At 43.5% G+C, this 15,284-nt stretch overlaps 1 protein-coding gene and 1 long non-coding RNA gene across 7 annotated transcripts in view; one reads left to right on the top strand and one right to left on the bottom strand.

Annotated features, from left to right (window-relative positions):
* Nucleotides 1-15,284, bottom strand: part of TMEM94 (transmembrane protein 94) — a 50,275-nt gene that overhangs the window by 13,894 nt on the left and 21,097 nt on the right. For 4 of the 5 annotated variants that reach the window (XM_051797906.1, XM_051797907.1, XM_051797905.1 and 1 more), the window contains 13 exons: nucleotides 14,945-15,081; nucleotides 14,056-14,252; nucleotides 13,277-13,428; nucleotides 13,048-13,150; nucleotides 12,652-12,738; nucleotides 12,065-12,181; nucleotides 8,319-8,375; nucleotides 6,753-6,857; nucleotides 5,975-6,139; nucleotides 5,619-5,828; nucleotides 5,013-5,328; nucleotides 4,093-4,266; nucleotides 875-977 (listed from right to left, as the gene is read on the bottom strand). In XM_051797906.1, the coding sequence (XP_051653866.1) occupies nucleotides 875-977; nucleotides 4,093-4,266; nucleotides 5,013-5,328; nucleotides 5,619-5,828; nucleotides 5,975-6,139; nucleotides 6,753-6,857; nucleotides 8,319-8,375; nucleotides 12,065-12,181; nucleotides 12,652-12,738; nucleotides 13,048-13,150; nucleotides 13,277-13,428; nucleotides 14,056-14,252; nucleotides 14,945-15,081 (1,923 nt within the window). The remainder of the gene's footprint in view (nucleotides 1-874; nucleotides 978-4,092; nucleotides 4,267-5,012; nucleotides 5,329-5,618; nucleotides 5,829-5,974; nucleotides 6,140-6,752; nucleotides 6,858-8,318; nucleotides 8,376-12,064; nucleotides 12,182-12,651; nucleotides 12,739-13,047; nucleotides 13,151-13,276; nucleotides 13,429-14,055; nucleotides 14,253-14,944; nucleotides 15,082-15,284) is intronic. The other variant, XM_051797904.1, reaches the window with a different exon arrangement.
* LOC127475795 (uncharacterized) overlaps nucleotides 1-15,284 on the top strand; it is a 43,886-nt gene that overhangs the window by 7,861 nt on the left and 20,741 nt on the right. Inside the window, exons 2-3 of one of the 2 annotated variants that reach the window (XR_007906340.1) lie at nucleotides 1,241-1,370; nucleotides 4,208-4,391. This is a non-coding gene — a long non-coding RNA (uncharacterized LOC127475795). The remainder of the gene's footprint in view (nucleotides 1-1,240; nucleotides 1,371-4,207; nucleotides 4,392-15,284) is intronic. The other variant, XR_007906341.1, reaches the window with a different exon arrangement.

Genomic DNA, 15,284 nt, shown 5'->3' with positions numbered 1-15,284 from the left:
ATTCATCAGAGATAATTTGTCTGTGGGGACATAAACACCAAGGAGGGAACTGACAACTCTGACAATAGTATCTATGGCACAGATAGTTGCAGTAACAGACTTTTCTCCTATCCCCTTTCAGAGTTTGGGTCCCAGAAGCTGTAAGTGAAGTTTCTGTTTGGTCACGATTCAGTCACTAGAATGAGGTAAAGTTCTTTCTCTAAGCTGAAAACACAAAGGTAAAAAATTAGACTATACATTTGATTTTTCATTGGCTTCTAAGATGATAAATATTCCAAAAAGGATCAGTGGGAGTTTTCTTACACCTGAGACTTAGAAGAACAATGTGCTGCTAGTCAGTGAAACTAAACATTACTGGTTTGCTCTGCTAGCAGGGACAGAGATTCAGCCTATAGATGGAAATGCAGCAGACACTATCAGATATTGCAGCAAGACTCAAAGGGTGTGATGCATTGTGTAGATTGGCTCAGGCAGAACTGATCATTTTGCATTTAATTTAAGACAAGACACTAGTCTTGAACAACAACAAAAAATTCTCTGCCACCAGCATGACCTGATTGTAATTCATGGCCCTGCTGCATCGTGCAGTCAGAATCCACTTACAAGAGGCCAATATCTTTAACAGATACAGTAAGAAGTGGCTTGCTCTTACAGTTCAACTGAGTGCTTGTTGCTATCTAATCTCTTAAATTGCTTTTTATAATTGTAATGATAACAATTAATCATAAGCAGAGATAGCTCATGTTCATAACCTACATGAAGCTCTTCTTAAACAGCTTAACAAGCACCACAAAGGGAATTTTAGCAGAGTGACCAGGTTCCCTCTGTAATTTATCTGAAGCTCCTGAATGTACCAAATGAGGAAGATGCCCACCTGTCAGAGCCAGAGAGGGGGTAGATATCTGTGCCATCCCAAAAGTCTGTGCAGGCCTCGAGGATGATGTCAGCTGTCCCATGGGAAAACATCTGCTCAGTGCCTGAAGTGCAGGAGAACAATGAGTCAGCATCACACATACAGGCTTCCAGGAAAGGGATTTCACACCAACTGCTCCCTTATTTGTTAAAGGTGATTGTTCCCACAAACTGCTCTGAGGCACCCCAGATATCCCCTTTCCTTTGCTTACAGTCTTCTGTCTCCATAAAATGTGAGCCATGTGGTCCCTTCCTATTCTCCTGTTACAATGTGTATCAATCCTGCTCCTACAAAGGTGTGATAATATCTTGCTCCTGTATCCAACAGAGCAGAAGGAGAGATATTCCTGTGAGCCTCTTCTGAAGAAAGTACAAGCAGCAGTGATGAGCCTACAGGGATCAAAGTCAGCCTACGCTGGAAAGTGCATTCATTTTTAGGCCAGACACAGAACTGAAGGGTAAGAGCTATTCTTGAATACTTTTCATTCAAGCAGCAGCAGATAATTTGACAGTGTGACCTGTCAGATAGCAGCCTGTTTCACAAAAGGTCATGAAAACGTGTTAAATGAGGATGAGTCAAAAGTTCAACGTAACAGACTAAAAAAGTAACTCATGTTGTGATTAGGGAAGAACTAAAAATCAATGGACACCACAGCTTGTCCTGGTTTTTTTTCTTTCCCTACTTTACTCTTTAATATAGACTTTAAATCTCTTGTTCCCTCTTGTAGACAGAGGTGTTAAAAAGTTTTTCTTGAAGGTGTGTGATATCACTTGTCTGATGCAGGTCCCAGGCACAGGACACCAGTTAGGGGATGTGGGGCTGCCCCCCCATCCCCAGCTCCTGCTCCCTCTCATTTGCATCACATTTTAACATTGCACTCACGCAGACCTCTCCGTCTACGTTCCCTCCTCCAGCTGCTCTGTGACTTTGCCCCCAACAGCTTCAAAGCTGAGCTAATGAAAAAAAAAAATCACTGCCAAGAAAAATGAGCCCAGAGGCTTCTTGCAGGCATTGTTGCTGACTGCTAATGCTCACACTGGCTGAAATCAAGAGCCAAGAATATCCACTTGCACAAACCAGGCAGGGACCTTCAGGAACACCAGAGGATTTTCCAAAACATAGCAGCTCTCTGCTTTCTGCTATAAATAGTCAACACATGCCAAGTTTATCAGCATAACAAACCTCAGAGACGAATAGAGACTGTGTGTGAAAGAAGGAACCTGTCTCAGGGACACAAAGGAGTACTTGTGCAGAGCTCTGGTTAATTTTATTGTATAAACACCTAATCCTTCCCACCTTGCTCCTAAGGTCAGATAGTCCTTGCTAGGAAAGAGGCAACAAGAGATGTTTATTGATCCATGCAAAACCTATGTCCTGGACAGAGCTTGCAGATGACCACACACACACTGTTCGTGCCTGACAGCAATTGCAATCCACTTCCCATTCAATCCCATCAGCATCCCACACCACAATCCTGCTAAGGAGTAAGTGGCAGTGACAGCACACATTATGAACTAGAAGGAGTTCATTGCCAGTAAAGTGAGCTCAGCCTCTTCCCTGCCCAAATCGTGGACTTGAAGGCCAGGATTTCTCTGGCAAAAGGGAAAAAACTAATGAATGAGGCAGGGAGTATGACCAGCCATTCATGGCTGCTGGGACTCGTTAGGAAGGACCAAACCACTGCAGCTGAGCCAGTGAGGCAGAGCAAGAGGAATCGAGGAGTGCGGCTACAGCAAAGGGAGACAGAGAGGGTGGAAGATGCTGGTGAGCCCCTCATTTCCATGTGGTTACTATGGATTTGGGATGAACACTGCCAGATGGTGAGACACGTATTTCAATGGAATGGCAAGGGAACATACAGATAATCTGCCTCCTATTTCTGCTACAGCTGTAGAATTTATTATGTGTTTCCCTTTGACTGCAGCCTGTCGTGGGAGTGGGTGGATTCAAAGATTTATTCACAAATAAGGTATCAAGAGAGGTTAGTTATGATCATCTGGTCTGACCTCTGCATAAGCAGAGCCATTTGATTTCAGCCAATGTTTTCTGCACAGTCCAGTATTTCTGGTTCTAAAATGGTAATATTTTAGAAAGCTTCAAGTGACAAGACTATTGTGTGAGAGGTGTTCAGTGGTTAACTAACCCCAGCTGGCAAAATTCCTCTTAGAATTTACTCTAGACAGCATAATCCAGGTCACACACATATTTGTCTGAGCTCCAGCCTCTAAACTAAACCGTTTAAAAGTGAGGATAAGGAGTTGAAATGAGGCAACATTAAAGGTTTTTTCCCTACACTAAGAATCTCAGCATCACAATAATTCCTGTTCACAAAGGCAAGACAGCAGCAATCAGAACAAATTAAAAAGTTCCTCTTCAGATAAAGATATAAATTTAAGCAGAATTAGGCAAGAGAAGACAGTTAACCTGGTAAAACTCTGGCCAGCATAATGATCATATTTCAGATTCAATATTGAACATATGTCAGCTCCAGAGAGCCAAGTTCAGTCAATTTAAGGAATTACAAAGAGCCTAAGAGCTCTGACAGGCAAGCTGTTAAATCTTGCTGAGGTGCTTTAAGACCTCACAGTGCCCAGCTGCACATCCTTTCCATCCCAGCCCATTCCTACAGGAATAGGAAGTAGTAGAAGGAGTGGAGAAGTCAGTGTGGCTTCAGGTGTTGTATTCATGGTCACTATGAGTTTGCATGGGATTTATGAGATTTTTTATTAGTATGCAATATAGGAGCATGCAATATAATACACTAGACAACTCACAAAGATTATGATTTATCAGAAGGATGACCATCACTAACTAAAATCCTGAGTAATATTCAACCCTGTGCAGTATCAGTTTCACTACCATCATGAAGTCTGTTAAAAAGCCAATAAACCCACACCTTGCTCTGCTCTGCCACTTGGTCCCAGAAATGAGGCCTACTATGTGCTAAGATAATTTTTAAAAATTATTTATGATTCTGGAGTGAGTCAAAGCTGGGAAGGATTCCCCCCCTCAGTATGCCACAGCTGATCACTAGGGTTTGTTGAGCATATCTGTGCTGGCCATGGGCAGAGCAGGGCTATCACTCCACTCCAGACTCTTCCAGCATGACATTTTCCAGGCTCTCTTCAGAAAAGATCCCCCCATTTCAAGTGGATGCCCAAAGAAAGGGGCAGCCTTACTGGTAGTGGTGTCCTTCACAAACAGGTTAATCATGTGGCTCAGGGGGGGTCTCCTCTTGGTGATGGATGAAAGCTTCCCCAGGATTGTTTCCTTAACCATCTCATCACTTGGCAGGCGGTACAAGGCCAAATAGTTCTCCTGCTTGAAGAGATCTTTAGCACCCGGTGTGAAACCTGAAACGTGAACACAAGGAGGAGAAAAATTAAGCTCAAACCAAAGCAAAAGAAAGGTCCCTTCTCCTGCTTCTGTGCCACCCACTTTGCCTGTGCTCATTCTGACATCTCTCCAGGAACTGGAGGTAAGCTGTGCTCTCTGTGCATCTACAGAAAGATGGCTCAAGATCTGTGGTTAAAAAAATTCAGAAGGACTGGATGTTATTAGTAATTACAGTGTTCATGCTTCTGGTTCACTGAAGAGAGAAACTGTAACATGGAAGGACAGTCACAGAAGTGAGTTCAAGTTTTCAGATTTTAATCCTAGTGTTACTTCTAACCTCTTATCTCTCCTGTGCCTTAGTTTTCCAATCTATAAAATGAGCTGAGGTACCTCACATCATTTATCCCCAAACTCCCTGTAAGACCTTACAGTAAAGACAGGGCAGATAGCTGTTCATTAGCAGGTATTCTTTGTCTCCTGATGAGATTGGCAGACTCAGGCCAGAAGGATACCAAGCCTAGCCAGGGCTGGCTGGCAATATCCTTGATGACATTCATTCCTTTGATAGTGTTGACAATGTCAGAACTTGCCAAAAGCAATCTCTTTAATAGACTCTTTTGGCAACTGAACAACAGCAGAGTCAGCTCTGTATTTCCACCTTCTCAGCAGCCAGGACCGGGGAAATATTCTTGTGCTCTCTAAGGATTAAGTGTCTATTGACAGCTCTGATTTCTCTGCGTCTGCTCATCCAATTTCTCCTCACCTATTAGCCTGGCAAGCTCACAGAGGCCCCAGGGCACGTGGACAGGCAGCACAGCGTTGTGTGTTTCCTGGAGGGCGATGTTGCAGAGGTGGTCGGAGAAGCGGCACAGCCGCTCTGTCACGCTGGCGTTGCACAGGTTGAGCAGCACGTTCAGGCCCAGGGGCTTCAGGGAATTCAGGTGCATGTGCCAGTTGGAGTCATCAAACTGGATGCAGGAGGGGTTCTGCTGGTCTTGGGACAGGCTCAGCATCTCCAGGTGGTAGTCACACACAAAGTCCTCGGCCTCACAAGCCAACACCTCGCTGTCCCCAACAACCTGGTCCAACAGACAGGGAAATTCCAGTTGGTTACAGAGAATACAGCTTGAGCCCAGAATCCTGCAAGGAATTCCCAGGTAAATTCCCCAGAAGTGGAAACTCCATGGGTTTGAGTCTGTCTTACAGCTCCACAGATATGTCTGTCACGTATTGGCCTTATAAGCCACCAGCGCTCCTGCAACAAATGTGGATAGAGCCTTCCCAAATCTTCGTTCGCGAAGCCCAGCCATGAATGAATGAATGACAGCTCCACAAAAGCCTACTTGTGTGCCCCTCCAGTATGTCTTACCTGAGTGTGTTCCTCCTCTCCGCCCTCCGTGTCCTTGCTAAAGCTCACATTGGATCCAGAGGGATGTTTGCTTCTGCTGTTTGGCTTTCGGTGGGCAAGGCCATCGGGAGGCTTTGGAGGATCACTAGACCAGTTGTTCCTCTCTTGTTCATTGGTCATGTGGACTGTGTCTGCCAAGGGCCCAGAGAGCAAAGCATCTCTTTCATGGGGCTGCAAGAGACCAACAAAACAAATAGTGATTCAGCAGCTGAATCCCAGCCACTGCTGATTCACCTGCTGCTTCAGGACTCCTGTACAAGAGGATCTCGTCCTTGCTGCTTCTTCATATTTTAGGCAAAGAATTATGGCACATTCACCTCATCTTCCATCTCAGGATGGCAGAAGGACCGTGTAGAGAGCTCATCAGTCAGATCTTCATGGCTATCATGAGGTGGTTCCACCTTCCCACTGAAGAACAGAACAGTCTCCGGGCTGGGGTTTGGCCACGAAAGAATCCCCTGCTTGTCTACACAGCAGAGCACCTGGAACATCCCACGACACCCCCAAAAAAGCAAAATCTCAGTGAAAATGTGTCTCAGTGTTCAGGCATAGCTGTTAATATCCTGAGTTTAATAAACAGATGGGAGGACAGACAAGTCTCTTCTTCCCAACCTTCTGTCTTAAGAAACTGCACCTAATAAGACTCCAAGAAATCCAAGAATTCCTTGCTCTAACAGGATTGATGGGTAGTTTAACACCAATTTTATCTCAGGATATTACAAAACTAGGCATGAAGACCAAGGGAAGGAAGCAACTACTCAACCTGTTTCACCAGCTAGTACCTTACCAGGACCCAAACCAGCTGGTTCTTGAACAGGGGTCAAGAAGGTAAAGGGACCAGAACCAGAGCTGGAAAACACAGAACCTGACAGATGTCACAGAGTATCTCTAACCATTGTTTTAGCCTGTAAATGTGCTGCTTGGACATGATAAGACAGTTATAAACTCTTCTACACAGACAGGTGCCTGAAGGGTTTCTAATTCCAGCACAGTGAGCTGACTGCTAACAGTCTGTGCTCAGGGAAGGACGACATGAACAGTGAAAATGAAGCATCCACATGGAGCTCCTCTTTCTGACAACCCAGCAATACTCACAGTGACAGATCCCAGACTGTGGAGCAAGCTGGAAGTGAAGCTCAGAGTTGGGGATTTGCCTTTTAAAACACAGAGGAAGTGACTCCAGATACAGCGTATCATTTCCTGACGAGGGAAGCAGAGGACATCAGCCAATTAAAGACTCATTCCGTGAAAGATGAAGGGAGAGAAGGAAAAAAGGGAGTATGACATTACCTGCTTTCAGTTTCAACACAGTGATACACTGCAAGATAAACATCAGTCTCTGTGGGAACCTGTTACCTGATACAGTGCTGATGTTCCCAAGGGAAAAGCATTCCTTCCCCCTTCCACAGAGCACCAACAGACAGTTCGATTGTTGAATTGAGAACTCACTGAAACTACCTCTGCCTACCCAAAAACCCAGAATGGAATTCTGAAGTGAGTTCATTTCAAGTGAATCAGTTGCTACCTCCCAGTATCTTTTCCTAAAGTAACTCATCCCTTTGGATTATAAGAGTTTGAGGCCTTGGGCTTTGCATCACCAAAGCTCCTTAGATCACGTTCCTTGGATCCTAAGGGTTAGTACAGCAGTCAGCTCAAATGCAAAACAATCATGAGCTATCACCAGGAAGAAAAAAAACAAAACTCTTATTTAAACCAGTTTCTTCTGAGCAAAAATGTTACACAGGTACAAAAGAAGCAAATCTTATCCATGAGGTCAACTCAAATCACTGCCATTTACCACCTGAGAAACATCTCAGCTAAATGATGAACTGGCACAGAAAGACAACAAAATATTCATCAAAGGAAGCACATGTGACTGCACCTATGTACATTCCTCTGAGTGACTGGGAGCAAGGAGATACAAATTGATTCTTATAATATCTAGGGATTCTTAATCACTGCTGGAGTCCATCTGCCTCCTTATAGAAAGGGGAATCTTAACTCCAGATTAGACAGAGAAGTGTCTTTCATCTACCCACCTGTTTAATCTGGATGATGGGTGGCCACAGCAGTTCCTTCACCAGAAAAAAGGTCTTCTATATGTTTAATTGCCCCAGCTTTGGAAGCACTAATAACATGCTTAAAGCTTAAGGAGCCTATGAAACAGGATCAGACTTTTAAAAAGCCTGAACATCCCATGGTCCCCTCTGTATGTTTGGTCTTGCTGACCACCATCCCCTCTGGTTTTTAGTTTTGTCTTGAAAAAGGAGGTTTTTCTAGTATAAGCAAAATACTTCCCTTCTTTCTGACACACACCATAAAAAGTTTATTTTATTCCTGGAACAGGACTTGAAAGAGGCACTGTCTTCAGGACAGAAAGCGTTGATTTCAAACCATTTGCAATATTCAGAGAAGCACAACTGGACTCGGTGTTGAAGTCACCTCAATCTCTGGTCAGCAGAGCAGCATTTACATGGGAAGGTGCAGGGGAAAGACATGCAACCTGCATGCATTGCAAATTAAAGCAACAAATGAGTGACAATGGACAAGTGACACGAGTCAAAAGGGTCTAGGAACGAGCAGGAGATCAGAGAGGAAGGGAAAGGATACCAGTGAAGTTCCGCAGTGAAGATGGAAGAAAACAATTCATAATAATAGTACCTGAGAAGATACCATCTCTGTGTAGCTGCTGAGAGTGTCCTCTGAAAACTTAGCAAGCTGCAGCAAGAGAAGAGACCAGTTACTATAATTGTGCTCAGAAATGTGTCATGAGGAACATCCATCCCTCAGTATGTGCCTTCAGAGAGGAGAAATCAGGAGTCCTGCTCTGTGGGAATCGCTGTACCAAGGCAGACCAATAACTCATCAAAGCAATTAAATCTTTAATGGACTCTGTCTTCATCTACTTGTGAAGCACAGGCCAAGTGCTTGGTGCTGTACATCACAGAGGAACACACAGTCATTACCTAAATGTCTACAGAGAAAATAACAGCAATTAGACCCAGAGGAGGCTCTTTTCTGGATGGTTATTTTTAGACAGAAAGAGCCAGGAATGACTGATCTGGTTTTAAGTTATATGGGTCAGTTACAGGAAGGGAGCTGGAAAAGGGGTTGGAAAAGCAGGAGCCTGGAACACGATGGACACAGAGGAATGAGGTGACATGAATGGGATGTGGACAGAAAGTGAAGAGAAATTATAGCAGGGCACTACCAAGGGGCTCTTGGAATTACAGTGAGCCATTCACTAACTCAGGATTTGTGCATCCAGCACAAAGGAATTCCACAGAAGACATAATTTTGAAAAAGTTTAGGTCTACTCATAATCAAAAGTGGATATGGCAATTACACTTGTATGTAAATAAAACAGCAGCCCAAATAATAATGCATATATCTGACACTTTAAAAAGGATCAATTTAACAAAGCTGAAAAAAGCCAAGAGAAATTAGTCAGAAATAACTTAAACTGAGAACTATGAAGGATAATTAGGAACTGTTTAAGAACATTTTGTCACAATTTTAAAAAGCAACAATCCCATAGTAAAAATAAGAATCCAGTTGTGAGTGGAAGTGAAAATAGAAATAAAAATTAACATAAAAACTAGGGAAAAGTATACCATTAGTAAATTAAAACCAGTCCACTGCTTGCTAAGGACAGTGAAATTGCAAACGATATTGCAGGCGAGGCAGACGTGTTAAATAAATATTGCTATTCCCTATTCAGTGATACAATCATACCATATGATAACTATGAAATATTTTCCATTCCAACACTAGCTACTGAAAGTAAATATGTTTAAATTAGCAGGTCTGGACAATGACTGTTACTGCTGATTTTGCACAAGGCTGGAACTATGGATTGAGTCCCAGTTCAATGGAAGTGGTGCCAATGCCCAAAAAGGGAAGGAGAACCATCCAAATTACCACAGGACCCCAGACAGACTTTGATTTCAGACAGAATAACAGAGCAGCTAATATGAGACTTAATTAAAAGAAAAGAAGTGGAATAATACAATCAGTGCCAAACATCACAAGTATATGAGCAGCAAATCTCATCAGACTATTGTGATATCTTTTTTTGATAAAATTATAAATTTGACTGATAAAAGTAATGCTTTTGACATAAACCACCTGGTACTTTGACTTGATGATAAATACTTTACTGGTTTTCTAACAAAAATACCAGGAAAATAGGGCCCTTATTAGATATATTAGAAACAGATTATCCCTAAATGGAACAGAAAAATTATTTGCATTAGTATGTGTTACTAACTCAAGCAGGGACAAACTTGGGTATTTTGTTAATAGCCTGAAAAAAAACTAAAAAGAAAAAATACTGACGGAGACTGTAAACTATATAATAAAGTTTGGGTCAGGGTGCAGCATAAGGAGAACAGATCACTGTTACAGAACAATATGGACTGCTTGGGTAATAAGCAAAAACATGAATCCCAACAGGCACAAAACTAAGGCTGCATATTTAGGTGCAAAAATGAAGGTTGGACTTACAGGATGAGGACTCTTAGAAAGCAGGAACTGCAGCTGAACAAAGCCTGGCCCTTTAAAGCAATGGCTAAAGAATCTAATATGATCCTTTGTTGCACAAACAAGGGAATATACAATAGAAAGTCCAAATTATTCTGAAATTTAGCACAAGCACAAGTGTAACTGGAATATTTTGTGGGTTTTGAGACTCATAATTCTACAGTGATCCTGAAACACTGGAGAAAGCTAAGAGGAAAGCCAAGAGAAAGATTAAAGGTTTGGAAAATATGCTTACAGTGCCCCAAGGTGCTTAAACTGTTTACTTAACCAGAGATGGTAAAAGGGAATGTGAGCAGTTACAATGGACCAGAATTTTGATTGACACGCTCGTAAATCTAGGAGACAAAAGATGTAAATGTTCCAAGGGCTGAAAATCAGATACTGCAAAAATTCCCACTAAAATAGAACGTCCTTTTTAGCAGTGAAGGTAAGTAATGACTGAAACAACATATCAAAGGCAGTACAAATGTTTTCAAACCAGCAGCAAATTCCTTTCTAAAAGAAATGTTTCTGTGGTTCAACTGCAGTAATGCCACTTGAGGCAGGGGCTTGTTTGGGGGGGCACTGGTTTGTGTCCTGCAAACAGTCAAGGGTCACCTATGGCCTGGAAAAATTGGGAATCAAACAGCTTGAACATGATAGGAAGGGGAGAAGAGTGCCACACAGGCCAGGTGTTTGGAGAGGGAAAGAGTCTTACCTGCTACATTTTGAACAGAGAAGAGAGAAGGAAGGAGGGAAATAGAGAGGCCAAGACTGCCTTAGTCAGGGGGTGAATGACCAAGGCACATCCCAACAGCTGTTCTGCAGCAGCCAGGATGGAGGATCATGTTTGAGATGTCACAGAAAGAGCTGGCTGGACAGAGACAGTTGCCTGGACAAGAAAAAGGAGAAGACAGGAAAAAACACAAGGAAGGTGCAAATATGAGTGACAGGGCAAATAGGTATGTTGAGATGAAGTAAGGAAGCCAAGGAGCTCTGGCTTTTCCCAAATAACAAGGTGTGAAGGGAAAAAGGAAGGTTCCAAAGACAGAAACCAAGTGATGCTGAGAGTGGTTAGAAAAGGTAAAGTGGAGAAGTGGAGAAGAAAAGGTAAAGGTGGAAATGGCACTGAGGGATGTGTCCTCCCTCCCAGGACACAGGAAGCTTCGTCATGTACAACTGGAGGGTAAAGAACAGAAAACACACACCCAGGGCCACAGAGACCAAGGGAGGACAAGAAGGAAAGAGAAACTATGCCCAAGTAACAGAAATCAGCACAGAAGACAAACATAGCTCAGTGCACCTCACCAACATTGCCACCAGGACAGAACAAGAGATGCCCAACAGGCATCACAGTCCATCAGACCAGCAAACTCCACTCCCCAAATCAGCACAAACACCAGAAACTTCTCTCACTCCCTGACCTACTGCAAATGCCACACCTGCAAGTGAAACCCCAGAGTCTCAGGAAAGGGCTGTTCAGCCCACATATTAAAACAGGGGATTACAGAGGATCTCATGTATGCCATTCCTTCCCACTGGCTAAAAATTCCCAAGTTACAGCCACCACTTATTTAGCTCCACGCTGACCCCTCTGACAAATTCTATTTATCTCATAGAAAGCACAAGCCTTGAAGAGTTTCATGGAATCTCCAGAGCTTCCTATCACCTTGGGATATCTGTGGAGAGGTTGAAAAAATAAAAGCATCTGTTCAAGAAGAAGTAATATTGTACTCCAGGGAGAGGGCACAGCTGGTACAACCAAAGATCCAACAAGGTTTTACAGTCATGTGGAAACATCTTCTGAATTCATTGTGCTCACTTTATAGAGCCTTTTCATCTCCTGTCCTTGTCTCTGCAACAGTTTGGTGTGGAGAGATACCTACCAGTGAGTTGGATGAGGCCTTGCTCATCTGGGCCAAGACTCTGGCTTCTCCAAAGGCTGTAGCAAGAATCCACAGGACGGGAAAGAGCAACGGAAGGATGGGTAAGACACCATTCACCTGAAAAAACCCAACCTGTAATCACCAACAAACCCAGAGACAACTAGAAGTCAGACCTCTCACATGACATCTTTTCCACCACAGTGAGAGGACAGGTAAAAAATTAGCCAGGGCAGGAAGGAAGGAGACCAGAAGAAGTGCCACACAGGGAAAAGCGCACCTCACAGAGATGTAATGAAGGAGGCCATGAATAAATCCTGCTTTTCCTGCTGAATTTGGCATAAACTCTAATAAGTTTAAAGGCAAAGGATACCATATGTAATACATATATACATACACATATATATCTATACATATATGGCAAATGAGATAGCAAAAAATGTAAAGGGCAGTCTAGGAGGAATGGCCAGGGAAGAGCTGGATCCAGCATGCACAGGATGCTGCCAGAAGATGAAGCAAGTGGCTGAGAGACGGAATCAGTCTCAGTGGTGCTCTGGGGAGGTGTAGTAGAGCTCAGAGCTCTCCTTTACCTGTAGCTGAAGAAGAGTGTACTGCCAAGAAGCAATTCCAGGAGCTTTGAAAATGAAGCGCACGGCGTTGGTGATCAGGAATCCAGCCTGCAATTCAGAGATGACACTGTCAGCTAACTACTAGTACTTGCAAGGAAGGAGTTTTCAGTGCCTTGTAACATGCTCAGCCCTGGGAAAGTTTGGAAGATACATCTGATCTGCTGCTGCAGTTCCTGTCTCCTCTCTCATGGTTACAAGGCTCAGCATCTTTGCTTCTCTGAACTGCCCAAGGTACACACAGAGTCAGCTGCATGAGTTAGGGCCTGGCCACAGCTTCCTGTTGATGGCTGCAAATTCTTCACCTTTATTGACAAAACATGGCTATTTTCAAGGACAAGGGCTTGAAATGAGACCTACCAGCACAATGGGGACAGCGTACTTCAGCATCACTGACTGCACAGTGAATCTCTCGTTGTCCAGGGCTGTCACAGGCCGTGACAAAGCCATTTCCAGACACCACCTAAGAAATGGAAACCAGCTTGAGATTTCAGCAACCAAGACCCTAAGCCTGCACTTCCCTTGGACATAAACCTCCTGATCAGAACGCTGTGCTCACCCCCTGTGAGGGATGACTGTCAAAACCCACCTGATGTTATCAATTATTGGGGTCTTCAAGACACGGAAGAGACGATACAGCTGAGGGTTCTGAGGCCCCTTCTTCACTTCTCCCCTTGGGGAGGGTGGGGGTGAGAAAGGTGGAAACAGATCTCCTGGCTCCAGAACTATGTGCTCATCATCCTAGGAGAAAAAGTCAGAGAGCCCAAAGGCTTGTGTTCAAGCACATCTGGTTATTTCATGAAAACTGGCATTTGGAGTGAAAGTTACAATAAAAATCAAAAAGGGTAAATCTCAAGCTTTAAACTTTTTCCAACCTTCTTCAAGCAGCAAAATCTTTCTATAGATATTGTAACCAATTTGTTAATTTACTACTACACCAGGAACTTTATATTACCTTCTTTTATAATAAATCAGTAGTAAGGAGAAGGTCAAAGCAGACAAACTTTAAATTCTCCACATAAAAAGCAGGATAACTACGGGGTTTGTATGTCATATTATCCTACTGGATAGATTCACTCCACTTATATTTAGCAGCACATTACAATTTCCCCTTGACCTGGCAGAGATGGAAATATGGTGCTTTTGTATCACATTAGTGTCTCCTGTCTGTTGGGTTTGGGAGTTCATGGAGAAGATGCAGTCTGGCTAACAAAGCACTGTCCTTGACTGAACTGGAATTTCAAGCTGTTTTCAAGGTCAGAAGAAATCAAACACTCCAATAATCTGTATACTGGGAATTAGAGCTTTAGCAAGAAAATCCTGGGAAATATATTGTTACAGGCCAGGGAAATAAGACAATCAAGTTACCTTAATCCCTCTCAGAGAAGCAAATGACTCCTGGCCTGGCCTCAAAGCAACGACATCTCCTTCCACCAAGAGGCTCACGGGCAGGTTGACAAGATGCCCATCCCTGTAGGCCCAGTGAAGGGACCAGGATGGGGCATAAGGCATGTGAAGGTCAGGGTACATGGAGTCTGGCCATTTCACCTCTTTGCCAAGTGTATCTGAAAACACAAAGCATGAAAGAATTAAGCGGTAACAATTCTGGAGGGACCAGTCTTACAATCATTTACATCCTGTAGTGGCTATAGCTCAGTGCTAAGCACTTTCTCCCAGTGCTAAGCTCATCCCACTCCCCTGATCTTTCATCATCCCTCTCTTTCTCCTTGATGGCTTTTCCCCTCTTTCTCCACCCAATATTAACAACTAAACAGTCATTTTATAGCCTTAAAAACATAGTTATACAATGCAAAAGCTAAAGGCTGTCCTTAAAACTGCCACAACTGAAAAATGAACTGCCCCCTCAGGTGCCAAAGCCCCCGTTGAGACGATGCTCATGCACAGCAATTTATTTCCTTCTGCTCTATGTTGTGGTACAACCCCACGTATTCTTCCCTCATCATCTGCTGCAAGGCAGATATTTTTGTGAGAATCTGAGGATTCGAATTACTCCAAAGCACAGACATAACAGACACCCACCTGGTAACACAGAGCTTGGAAGCACACGGCCACATGACAGCTCAAAATAACTACTTTACAGGACAGGCATGAGTGGAACACAATTCTCACAGCCTGTTTCTGTGCAACACAGGGGAAGGTTAGCAAGCTTAATTAGTAATGTGTGTGATCAGGTTTGGAGAAAAATTCAGTGGGAGGAAAATACAGGTGCAATTGAGACAGGTGAACAAGGCCTCACCGTTTATCTTATCAACGATTGTCTGAAGTCTCCTCTCCACCTCTCTGCACTTCAGCCTCTCCTGACGCCCGATCATGAGGAGATCCAAGAGGAGCAGGAGGAAGAGTGCCAATGCATTGACTATCTCAGCACCTTGGCTTCACACAGCAAAACAGAAGAAAGCAGAAAACAGATGAGGTTTGAGTAAATGAGCAGGATCCACTGCCAGACACCCACAGAGATTAACGCACATCTGCCTGGCTGTTTATTCCTACATCTCACAGACTTATGGCTAAAAATGAAATGCAGGGGAGCCATGGTCACACTTCTTATTTAGAAAAATGACACCAGAGAGGTCTGA

Source organism: Manacus candei, unplaced genomic scaffold, assembly GCF_025592945.1.
Source record: "Manacus candei isolate 608988 ecotype Guabito, Panama unplaced genomic scaffold, ASM2559294v1 h1tg000047l, whole genome shotgun sequence".
In the NCBI taxonomy this organism is placed as follows: domain Eukaryota; kingdom Metazoa; phylum Chordata; class Aves; order Passeriformes; family Pipridae; genus Manacus; species Manacus candei.
The sequence above is the reverse complement of the archived record's forward strand: the minus strand, read 5'-3'. Positions and strand labels throughout refer to the sequence as shown.